This window comes from Rana temporaria, chromosome 13 (assembly GCF_905171775.1).
Source record: "Rana temporaria chromosome 13, aRanTem1.1, whole genome shotgun sequence".
Lineage (NCBI taxonomy): Eukaryota > Metazoa > Chordata > Amphibia > Anura > Ranidae > Rana > Rana temporaria.
Genome location: NC_053501.1, coordinates 65,113,996 through 65,126,874, shown reverse-complemented (window position 1 = coordinate 65,126,874; position 12,879 = coordinate 65,113,996). Strand labels below are relative to the sequence as shown.

The 12,879-nt window shown below is 43.2% G+C and overlaps 2 protein-coding genes across 5 annotated transcripts in view; both read right to left on the bottom strand.

Moving 5' to 3' along the window:
• Positions 1–815, bottom strand: part of SCFD1 (sec1 family domain containing 1) — a 183,273-nt gene extending 182,458 nt beyond the window's left edge. For both annotated transcript variants that reach the window (XM_040332180.1, XM_040332181.1), the window contains exon 1: positions 712–815. In XM_040332180.1, the coding sequence (XP_040188114.1) occupies positions 712–742 (31 nt within the window). In that variant the 5' untranslated portion in view covers positions 743–815. The remainder of the gene's footprint in view (positions 1–711) is intronic.
• A 10,493-nt stretch (positions 816–11,308) lies between these two features.
• Positions 11,309–12,879, bottom strand: part of G2E3 (G2/M-phase specific E3 ubiquitin protein ligase) — a 41,886-nt gene continuing 40,315 nt past the window's right edge. For all 3 annotated transcript variants that reach the window (XM_040333641.1, XM_040333643.1, XM_040333642.1), the window contains one exon: positions 11,309–12,056. In XM_040333641.1, coding sequence (XP_040189575.1) covers positions 11,827–12,056 — 230 coding nt within the window. In that variant the 3' untranslated portion in view covers positions 11,309–11,826. The remainder of the gene's footprint in view (positions 12,057–12,879) is intronic.

Sequence of the window (12,879 nt, the reverse complement as noted above, 5' to 3'; positions counted from 1 at the left end):
TTTCAGTGTACACCGAGCCCTGGACACACATACACCCGGCTGTCAGTGCACACTGAGCCCTGGTCACACATACACCCGGCTGTCAGTGTATACCGAGCCCTGGACACACATACACCCGGCTGTCAGTGCACACCGAGCCCTGGACACACATACACCCGGCTGTCAGTGCACACCGAGCCCTGGACACACATACACCCAGCTGTCAGTGTACTCGGAGCCCTGGACACACATACACCCGGCTTTCAGTGTACACCGAGCCCTGGACACACATACACCCGGCTGTCAGTGTATACCGAGCCCTGGACACACATACATCCGGCTGTCAGTGCACACTGAGCCCTGGACACACACACACCCGGCTGTCAGTGTACGCCGAGCCCTGGACACACACACACCCGGCTGTCAGTGTACGCCGAGCCCTGGACACACATACACCGGGCTGTCAGTGTACACCGAGCCCTGGACACACATACACCCGGCTGTCAGTGTACACCGAGCCCTGGACACACATACACCCGGCTGTCAGTGTACACCGAGCCCTGGACACACATACACCCGGCTGTCAGTGCACACTGAGCTCCAGGCTGGGGCTCTGTCTCTACACACAGCTCCCCTCCCCCTCCATATATAAAGCACAAGCACTCCCCGCTCTCCTATGACCAGCACAGCCCCCGTCATGTCACATTCCTCTCACTGCTGCCCGGTTCTCACCCGTCTGTTTTTCCCGGATAGAGGACGCCATCTTTCTTTGCCTTCGCCCCGCCTGCTGCTCTGACGCCTCCAATGGTGACGTGGCAGCGGAGACGAATTCACCACCCAGGTAACCCGAGAGAGGCGGGAATTGTATTTACATCTTCCTATTGGCTGGCTTTGGACGCCGACCAAAGACGTCATCCGTGTCGATGAAGCCGGAAGTTCGTGCGTTCCACGGCTTGTGTTGCAACATGTCATTCCATGTGCGGCATTCACCGCCTTGAGCTGTCTGTGTGCAGTGTTTGATATAATAATAAATAATCAAAGAACCAGTAGGCTGGATTTTTTTTCTTAACCACTTAAATCTCGGAGCCATTTTTTGCACCACTGGTGTTTTAACCACTTAAATGCTGGCTGGGTACTTTTACCCCTTTCCTGCCCTGGCCAATTTTCAGCGCTGTCACCCTTTGGACGACAATTGTGCGGTCATGCAATGTTGTACCCAAATAAAAAAAATTATTTTGGTGGTATTTAACCACTTCAGCCACAGAAGGATTTATCCCCTTCCTGACCAGGCCATTTTTTGCGTTACGGCATTGCACCAATTTAACTGACAATTGCGCGGTCGTGTGACACTATACCCAAAAAAATTGATGTCCTTTCTTCCCATAAATAGAGCTTTCTTTTGGTATTTGATCACCTCTGCAGTGTACATATCTCCGCAGCGGGTCTGGTGCGTTTTGCAGGAAAAACGTGTGCTTTTTTTGGTCCATTTCAGGTTCCAAATTCAGCCCAAAGTTCGGGCTGAAATCAGACCTGAAACGGTAAACCAGGACGCAACGGACCTGTCTTAGGTGTGAACCCAGCCTTAAAGTTAGCCAATTTTTTTGTATAATGTGAAAAATATTACGCCGAGAGAATCGTGATCTTTATTCAAAAAAAAATTGTGATTCTCATTTTATCCAGAATCATGCAGCATAGCCTATGTCATAGGCTCTTTCCCGTCTGAGAGCCACACATCGCCATGCTGCATGCCACCAGGGACACGCATGAGCAGCATGTTTTAAAGGACATCATATGACGTCCAGTCAGAACTTCAGAGCCACCACCCGGCCATCATTTTGCTATAGGCCAGGCAGGATGTGGTTAAAAAAAACACTTTAGGGCTGAATATTGTTTGAAGTGGAGCTTCATCCGAGACGAGAAGTTCCGCTTTAAGGTCTTTTACCCCTCTCCTCTTTAACAGGTGGCACATTGTTTGAGGGAGCGGGTATCTAGGCAAACGGAGAGGAAGATCTCTTCTCCCTGCAGGATTCCGGGACACGTCAGAGGTCCCAGACGATTGGGGGGAATATTCACAATGCGTGGAACGGACATGCACAGTGCGCAGCTGCCTGTGAAGCCACAAGCTATCACAGCCAAGTGCCCATAGTTAGGAAGGCAGTGCCGAGGACCAAAACAATCTATGATGCCCCCTTATGTGAGCACAGCGCTTGATTCTGGGACAGGCGAGTGTTTATTAAAAGTCAGCAGCTATAGTTTTTGAAACTGCTGACTTATAGGTTTCATAAATATGGTTGGAGTTCGTCTTTAAAACACCTAAATGTTATTTATATTCTGAAAAGCAGACACCCTAGAGCAGGGATCCTCAAACTACGGCCCTCCAGCTGTTATAGAACTACACATCCCATGAGGTATTGTAACACACTGACATTCACAGACATGACTAGGCATGATGGGAAGTGTAGTTCCTGAACAACTGGAGGGCCATAGTTTGAAGACCCCTGCCCTAGAGAATCAAGTAGTGGTAGTTCCAATTTTTTATATTACATATTATTGATCCAACGATTTAAAAAATGCAAAAGTTAAAAGTATACTAAAGTTAACTTTAAAGCACAGAAACTAAATAAATCCCCCAATTTTCTATTAAACACCAAAAAAAAAAACAGGAGGTTGTACAGAGTAAATTGATACCCAACATGTCAAGCCTTAAAATTGTGTGCACCCGTGAAATGGCAACATACATCAATACCTCTTTTTTTTCCATAGGTGATGCTTCAAAAGCCCCTACAGGTTATCAGTTTCAAGTTAACCATGAATAATGGGCCTACTGATTTCACGCTGGCTTGTATGGCGATACATAGCATGTGTAGGACAATCATGATTTTTGTACATAGGTGCTCTAACACATACATTTTTGTATGTACACTGTAGGTTGGTTAGGAGGACGAGTTTGCTTATTTTTTTTTAATTCTCTGTCTCTTTAAATATTTAAAACCTTTAATAGGCCCCTATGCGGTGGCATAAAGGTGACAAATTCTCTTTATAGAGACATCCGGGGTCTATTAGGCCCTGGATATCTCCCCTGTACTCCACTGCATCTAATGGAACACAGATTGTTTGAATGACAGCACAAGACCAGGAAGTGACGGAAAACATATCGCTTTACAGGAGGGAGGATCAGCAAATGGATATTCATAGAGCTCCCTCTGCACCACCCAGCGAAAACCACAATGACCGCAGCGGGTCAACAGGCGGGACAGCAGAGCCAAGTATACATGGCGGAAATGGTGAAAGTAAATGGGCAGCTTCATAGATCCTTGTATCACTTCTATCTGAAATCCAACAATTGGCTTTACAAATGTATACACACTCCAGGCCGGTATAGAAGCTGGGAGTTTGTTTAAAAAAAAAAAAACACCTGATACCAGTGCCATTTTAAAGTGGCACTGGAGCAAAAGGTACTGGAGCAAAGTCTTCCTTAAACTCACCGGTCACTTTATTAGGCACAACTTGCTACCACCGATTGGATCCCCTTTTGCTTTAGAACTGCCCTAATTATTTGTGGCATAGATTGAACAAGATATTCCTCAGAGATTTTGGTCCATATTGACATGATAGCATCACACAGTTGCTGCAGATTTGTCAGCTGTACATCCATGAGAATCTCCCATTCTACCTCATCCCAAAGGTGCTCTATTGGATTGAGATCTGGTGACTGTGGAGGCCATTGGAGTACAGTGACCTCATTATCATGTTCAAGAAACCAGTGGTGAGATGATTTGAGCTTTGTGACAGGGTACATTATCCTGCTGCATGTAGCCATCAGAAGATGGTACACTGTAGTCATAAAGGGATGGACATGGTCAGCAATAATACTCCGGTACTGTAGGCCATGGCATTTAAACAATGCTCAACTGGTACTAACTAAGGGGCTCAAAGCGTGCCAGGAAAATCTCCCCCACACCATTATACAACCAGCCTGAACCGTTGATACAAGGCAGGATGGATCCATGCTTTCATGTTGTTTATGGCAAATTCTGCCCCTACAATCTGAATGTCACAGCTAAAATCAACACACATCAGGCAACATCTTTCCAGTCTTCTGTCATCCAATTGGTGCAAATTGTAGTCTCAGTTTCCTGCTCTTAGCTGACAGGAGTGGCACCTGCTGTAGCCCATCTGCTTCAAGGGTTGATGTGTTGTGCGTTCAGAGATGGTATTCTACATACCTTGGTTGCAACAAATAGTTATCGGAGTTACTGTTGCCTTTCTATCATCTCAAACCAATCTGCCCATTCTCCTCTGACCTCAACAAGGCATTTTCATCCCCCCCCCCCCCACCCCATTGCGGCTCACTGGATATTCTTTCTTATTTGGACCATTTTCTGTACCCCTAGAGATAGTTGTGTGCGTGAAAATCCCAGTAAATCAGCAGTTTTCGAAATACTCAGACCAGCCCACCTGGCACCAACAACCATGTCATGTTCAAAGTCACTTAAATCCCCTTTCTTCCCCATTCTGATTCTCAATTTGAACTTCAGCAAGTCGTCTTTACCATGTTTAGATGCCTAAATTCATTTAATTGATGCCATGTGATTGGCTGATTAGCAATTTCCGTTACCAAGCAATTGAACAATAAAGGGGCTGGTGAGTGTATTTTACAGCATAGCACAACTACTGTGTAAAAAATTAAAGTCAGCAGCTAGGTGATCCGAGCGCAAGTGGGTGGTGGTACCTGTCAAAATCAGGTACCTGCCCCCCCCCTAAAAACTCCATTCTTGAAAGGGGATTTGGGGGTAGGAGGCCTTAAAGCAGAACTAACCCTTTTGGGGAACCTTCATATTAAATTGTTTGTGCAGCGTGACTGGTTTATCTAAATCTGCTACTCCATATAACACTTCCCTCCCCAAGACTGATAATTGTGCTGTCCAAAGATGCAATATATTAAATTGGTTTTAGGTTTAATACTGCTCTAAAGCCTCTTCTCCTTTATTTTCTGGTGGTCGCAGCTCCTCCGATGCCATCATATGCAATGTATAATCCATACCCTTGCGTTGTACATGAAGACACCAAGCCAGGACAGGAGTTGGTAGGTTGAAGTGCTTTATGAAGCCCCCTAGACCTAAACAGGCATTTAACACTTGCAGTGCAGAGGCAGCCCCATTGCAATGAGGTATTTTTCATTCCCCAGAGTTGGCCTTTAGCTCAGGACGTCCACTCAGCATACTTTTATCTGAGCCTCATGTAATCCATTTCAGCCAGGGTTCAGGGAGCTGGGGATTCTCCGCTCACTAAAGAAGAGGGTGTGGGATTATGTCAAGCACTACAGCAATGCTTGGTGAAAAAACAGGATGTGCTCTCTGCAAATGTTCTAATGATTTTTTTTTTCTATTTTGACTGAGTGTACTTTAAAAGAGGAGGTTCACTCGATTTTTTTTTAAAAGCCAGCAGCTACAAATAATGCAGCTGCTGACTTAAAAAAAAAATGGACACTTACCTGTCTAGCACGCCCACAATGTCGGCAGACGAGGCTGAGCAATAGCTCGTCTCTCGGCTTCCCCCACTGCCATCCTCGGTGAGGGAGTCAGAAGTGAAGTGTTGCGCCTTCACTGCCCGGTTCCCTACTGCGAGTGGCGCGGCCCGTCCTCACTGGTCCCCGCTGTCTCCCAGGACCAGTGTGTTTCCCAGAAGACGGGGGGGGAAGGGGCGTGACTCACGCAAAGTCTATTCCCAGAAGTGGGTGCAAATACCTGTATTATACAGGTCTCTGCACCCCCCCTCCCCCCTAAAAAGTGCCAAATGTGACACCGGGGGGGGGGGGGGGGTTCTGAAAAGCAGAGGTTCACTTTTTGTGTGGACCTCCGCTTTAAGGAAAGGGATATATTTAAGGCAGAGACAAATTCTATGTGACAACTTTCTAAATCAAAGCCATGCTGAAAATTTAAACTGAGCTGTGTACATACTGCAGAAGATTGTGAATAAACAGGCAGGTGTTTGTGTTTTTGTTTTTTTTAATGGGAGAAGGGATAAAGTATATCATTTTGTCCAATGAAAAGCATTCCTATTTGTCAGAGGTTTTTTTTAAACGTTAGTTCCACTTTAGGTGTACTTCTCCCAGATGTCTATTTTAGATAAATGCACTCTACTAGGTGGTAAATGCTTTATGTTATGAAGGAATTCCTTATCTGTAAATAGGCTTTTCATTTTTTTTACACTTGCACAAAGCTCCTTTTGAAGTAGCCCTCTGGTGCTTTATTCTCCACTTTCATCTGAACTTCCTCCATTTTGCCACTAGAAGTCACACTTCTCCCTGTGTTCCCAAACAGCCTACACTACCTCCAGTACTCCACAAGATGTCGCTCCTTCGCCATCTTTTTTTCCTCCTTTTGTCTCGATCGCCCTAAAGACACTTCTGCAGACAAAGCTTTTTGAAAGGCCCTATTGCTGAAACAAATAGTTGCAGAGAGTAGAAGGCAAAGAGAATCATTCTGGTGTTAATGTATATGGATGGAATTTTGTGAACTGTTTACCTCATTTTAAAGCAGATCTCCTCTACATCTGAGCACCAAGAACACTATTAAATTCATTTTTTATATTTCAAGAAAACTCACCTATCCATCCATGTTTATTTTGTTGAGAAATCACCCTAGCATTTCCATTGCCTACTCATGGCAGTATTCAACCCTCCCCTTTGCCTGTTCTAGTTACAAGAATGGAGTGGACCCGCAGCTCTCTTTTAGAGCGTTGTAGTGGTCCTGTGGGTTGGATGGGGGCAGGTTGACCAACCATACATATGCTTCCATGGATAGGCACCAAAAAAGTAAGCATTACATTTTCCATTGTTTTACTGAGGTATGGCAAGACATTTGCTGCCTATTGATAGGTTAGATGCTTTGAAAATTCAGCCCCGCCCTAGTAGAACCATCAGCATCTCTTCTACACTGACCACCAATGTCTATTACATAAAAAAAAAAAAGCCTATCTTCTTGGTGCAATATTTTGTGCTAACACATGGCGTTACCTGATACCAACTCAGTTCCTTTTCCAGCAGCACCCATAACTATCCTGTCAAATGTACTCACTTTTATGCCTCGTACACACGGCCGGACTTTCCGAGAAAATAAGTCAGATGGGCTTTTTTTTTTTCTCAGAAAGGCCAGCCGTGTGTAGCCTCCATCTGACTTTTTTTTGTCAGAAGTCCGACGTACCTTAGATAGAGAACCTGTTCTCTATCTTTCTATCAGACTTCCGACGTACTCACAGTGGACTTTTGCATGGTCAATAGTCCGACAGTGTGTACAAGGCATTAGGGTACTTAGGCAGGCATGGGTGCTGAAGCTGCTTGAATACAATAGCCCGCTGCAGAGATTCCTTCACGCCATCAAATTTCATATCTTGCTCGGCCAGCAGGTCTCGGAGACCCTGGAAGATTGATTTGCTAAAACTAAAGAGTGCAAAATCTGGGGCAGCCCTGTCTAGAAACCAATCAGCTTTCAGTTTATTTTTTTTATTTTTTTTGTGTCGAAGTTAGAAGCAGATCGGCTTTCATGCACAGTTGCACTTAATAAGTGAACCCCTGTATTTAATAACCCAGTGGCGACAAATGGAATAAAAAAATATCCTGCCTGTTAAATTCACTGTGTAAATAAAAGATAAGGGTACAGTTTTCTTTATGTAGAAGGGACAAAAAGAAAAGGACTGCCCTAATGCAATGCTCAAGTGTGAAGCCTCCCCATGGAATGGCATCCGAGTTGCTGGCAGAATACAACACAGACGTACAAGAAATTTGCTATGGCACCACATCATAGTTCTAACCCCAACTGAACTCTAACTGCAAGTCACCACAAGCAAAGCAGGCCAGTATGAACATTCTTGATTCCAAATAAATTACCCCATTAAAGGGGTTGTAAAGGTTCATGTTTGTTCACCTTAATGCATCCTATGCTTTAAGGTGAAAAAAACATCTGACAGTTACAGCACCCCCCGTTTTACTTACCTGAGCCCGTTCACCTGCTGTATTCGCCCCCAACATCCTCTTCTCCGCCGTTGCTTGGCTAGAGTGGATGGATCGATAGCAGCGTGAGCCAATAGCTGTGCTGCTGTCAATCACATCCAATGTGGCGGCATGCTGGGGGCGGGGCCAAGTGATACAGTAAGCGGCAACAGCCACCGGCAGTATCACGGGAGCATGCCCGCAAGAACCAACTCCCATGGGGGAGAGCACCCATAAAAGGGGGTTATTTCTTGTGGTGAGGAGCTGACATAGCCGCCAAAGGGACCCCAGGTTCGGGCCACTCTGTGCAAAACTAGCTGCACAGTGGAGGGAAGTATAACATGTTTGTTATTTAAAAAAATATATATATATCCTTTACAACCCCTTTCAGTATAGAATATTGCTTCTAAAAATATAAAAAAAACATTTGAACTGATCTTGTTTTCTGTAAATTGACAGGCTTTGATTTGAATAAAATAGGGAAGGACTGGAATCAGTCAAGTTTTTACCATTTCTGGTGCTCATTAAGGCTGACCATAGACAGAGAAATTTTCTTTCCTATAACCACAGGTTACAGGGGGAAGCCATCCCTTCCAAGAGAACACAGTGATTACTGCTTTACTGCTTTACTGCTTTAATAGCTATTAGCAATAATCGCATGTAAAACCTGACAGGCTGGTTGTACCCAAGGTGATCAATCGATCACCTTGGGTACATTCAGCCTGCCCATACATGGTTAAGAATTCAAACAAACAGTGTATGGGCCAGCTTAAGTGATTTCTCCCTTAATTACTGTCCCAATGACAATGGCTTTTCTAGACAGGAAAATAAAATCTCCAAAAGTACAGGGAGACATGTTTTAGCAATATACGGCTAAACCCCTTTGAGATTCTTATTGCTATGTCCCAGTTCGTTTTTTTTCCGCCTTCACTTACTGTTACAGCTTAACCAGTCAGGGAGGGTAAATCTCTCTAACAGCATCCCAGATGTCAGTACAAACCCCGACAGCCATTCAATCTTTCCTCACCCTATTCAAAATCGTTTTGACCTCAATTACACATTACAGGTGCTGTGTCCTCTCCCCACCTACTCTTGTTCTTTCAGCAAGTGTGACACACTAAAACCGCAAAAATGACCTTCCCTAGAAAAGCCTCACCTCAGAATAGCTTGCTTAAAGAAAAGTTCAGATAGGAGGGACATCACTAACCCCAAAAACTCAGAACATATGGGGGGCTAGTAGACAGATGTTGTCCCCATCAGTTTACTTTCACAAAAAGTGTGTAGTTTTTCTACAGACCTGGAGTGTTGCACATTTAACAGAAATGGTAATTACTTAAAGGGTCACTAAAGGAAAAACATTTTTTTGCTGAAATGACTGTTTATTGGGTATAGAGACATAAAAGTTAACTGATTCCTTTTAAAAATGATTAAAAATTGAATTTAATCTATCATATAATGTGCCTCTAGTTTCACGTTCGGTTTTAAAGGTACATACATGAAGTTCCGGGTGAGAGGTGAGTCGGGAAGACTCAAAGAACAAAAACAACAAATCCAGGGCAGTGTTTTGTTTTTAAAATGAATCTGATTGGTTCTGTTAAGTTTTAGACACACTTGTCACTGTAATGACAGCTTAGACCACCATGAAAATCTCCCAGTACGATGGTTATAAGGAAACAGGCAACCAGGAAGTGTGGAGATCACAGCAGAATTACAGCTACTTCAAAGCAAAAACGAACAATGAGGACATGAAACCAGTACTGCAGTAAGGTAAAGGAAGCTATTTAGCTAAAAAAAAAAAAAAAATTCCTTTAGTGACCCTTTAAGTGTTGTCAGAGGTAGCTATTTATACAATCTGCGCACACACACACTATACAAAAAGTGTTAAGAAGTTCAAAATGAGAGGAAACTCAATAACAATAGCATAAATACTGTAATATGTTACAGTCTTCCAAAATACAACACAAAATAACAGAGAACCTCAATACATAATGCAGAACAATTCCCATGACAAAAATCAAAACAATACATAAAAAAAATAAAAAGACACACAACGTATAAATAATGTACAACCCTGCAGATTGGTAGCTTAATACTTTCCAAAACCATGAACTGAGGTCAGGCTTGAATCAAGCAGGAACAAAAAAAACACACACGTTAGCTTGGACTGTATTCCCGCTTGCTAAATTTAAAAACGGACCAAAATATTTTGTATATATAAAAAGTTAGGATTTATCCTTATCCCAATTAAGGGGACATTTGCCATTTGACACAGGAGGCTTTACAGCTCGGAGTAAGCCTATAAAATGCATTCCGTCTGTCTTGGAATTTTTTTTTATGTTATAAAAGTAAAATCAATAATTGTACCCTTTTCCCTTAGATATATAACGTTATATACAGTATTTAAGGGATGGGAAAAGTGCTTAAAGTGGATGTAAACCAGATTAATTAAATTTGACCTACTCATTTCTCTCCAAAGTTAAGTGATTTCTACAGTTTCGTTCCTCTGTTATTAGAAAGGCAACTTCTGACAATTTCTCAGAGACAGGAGATAAAAGCAGCCTGAGGTTTGTATCGGGGAGTGTGCTATAAATAGATGAGCAGAGAGCTTGTCTTGTCACAGTACAGCTCTGAAAGTATCTTCATTCTTCAGCTGTCACACAGGGTATGCCAAGACTAGGACTCCTACTGCTGAATGAGTAAGTAAAAATTCTAACACACTGTTAAGATTTCTAAAGAATATAGAAAGCTGAAGACAGCAGATATATATGTAAAACCTATGAAGGAGGATTTTTTTTTATCCCTGTGTATCATCTGAGGATATTTACTTCACTGGGTATATGTGAAGGTTTACATCCACTTTAAGGATTGTTTAAAAATGAATTTTAACTTACCTGGCAATTATCCTTCTTGGAGTACAGTATAGGAGGCAGGCTGGTTATTCACAGATCCTGGGTTGTAGGCTGGTACTGTACCTTCATGTGATTGGACACTGGCAAAGCTTTTGAGGACACAACCCCTGGCCATCTCGCTATAACCCTACTTCACCCTGTGAGTCATAATCTTTAAGAGCAATGCAATGTAACACAGGAACAGAGGCCTGTGCACTGTACTAAGCTAACAGGGATGGCTTTGTAAGGAGGAAGAGGTGCATTTGCTTAGGACACTAGCAAATACCTAAACTCATGGAGTGTATAGGATTATAGGCAGCACCCAGGTAGCGCATCCTTAAAAGCTCTGCCAGTGTCCAATCACCTGAAGGTATACACCTATAACCAGGGTCTATGAATACCAAGCCCAAGTCCTGTACTGTATGATTAATATATCTATATACTTCCCAAAAAAATGGAAAAGTTGAAGTTCTTTATTCTCATGCCCAGTGGCTGTTTTAGCAGCTTGATTATTTGGCAGCAAAGTCACAATTAGCAGTCTATTCCCCAGAAACCTAATGCCTATTTATATTGATCAGGATTTTTTTTCCTATGCTTACTGTCTATCATAAAAGAGTGGAATATTACTCTTCTAAAAACATTTTTTTTTTTTAAATAAAAAAATTACAGAATACTACAACATACACTTCTGGAAACAAAAAGCACCAAATATGCACCTAAGACAATAGGTCTGAACTATTTAGGTAACCCTTAAAATCAGTTCTCAATTAGAAAAGAAAAAAGGATTAACAAGGAAGTGCAGTGTCCTCACATCCCCATGGAGGGATTGCACATACATATACACAAATATATGTATTAAATTGTGGCCAATCACTTCTAAAGTCATTGTTATGAGCCACATGTACCCTCCACCACCAGGTCTGAGAGGTATGACACAGCAGCAAGAAACACAACAAATATATAAGAATGCTATGTTTTGCACAGTGCATCACAGATGGCCTTGTCCATGCTTTTTCTGAACGCGCGGTAGGCATTCTTTCCTGGAACTTCAATACAATTCTTGTTTTTCCATGCTGTGGGAATAATAGGTTTGTAATGAAACAGAATGGATGGTTGTGGATGAAAACCAGCTGGAGGTATGTGGTCCAAACCCGTTGCAAAACTCAGAATGCTTTCCAGTGAAACAGAGGTGACTCCATCTGCAGATAATAAACACAAGTTACATTATAACAGTGAATAGGGAATGCATAAACATAAGCATCATAAAAACATTTTGAAGAGGTTGTAAACCTTGGGGGAAAAAAATAAATAAAAAACTTGCATTATGAACTAGTATGCATCGCATACTAGCTCATTATGAAATACTTGCCTTAGAACGATGCCCTGGTTAGGCGTCAGCCCTCCGGGTACAGCACGGACGACATCCTCCACCAGAGTTACTACACGGTTTACGGCTTTGGCGCTGTGATTGGCAGGAGCCGCGATGAAGTCACTCCCGCGCATGTGCGCTGGAGCTGCCGGTCACCGCACGACTCCTTAAGAAACGACACCAACGCCCGTTTCTTCAGTGCGCACGCGCCAGTGATGTCGGCAGCAGTGCATATACTGAATATGTCCTAAACTGTGCAAGTTTAGGCGATATTCCAGGAGTCGTGCTGTGACCTTGTTATAGGCTTGATTGTTGGCGAAAGTGGCGTAACAGGGATTATAACCACTAGTATAGCATTGTAAACCTGTTATTTCAAGTTAAGACCCCTTTCACACTGGGGCCACCAGTGAGTTAGCGGTAAACCGCAGTTCGTTTTAGCAGCGCTTTACGCCCACCAAACTCTCCCAAACTGCCCCAAAGATGCTGCTTGCAGGACTTTTTCCAACGTCCCGCCCCAGTGTGAAAGCATTTGGGCTTTTGCATTCGTGCGACATGGGAGGCAGTTTTGAGGCGCTTTACAGGTGCCATTTCTACCGCTAAAACACCTGAAAACTGCCTCAGTGTGAATGGGGGTCTAAAAACAGGCACATCTG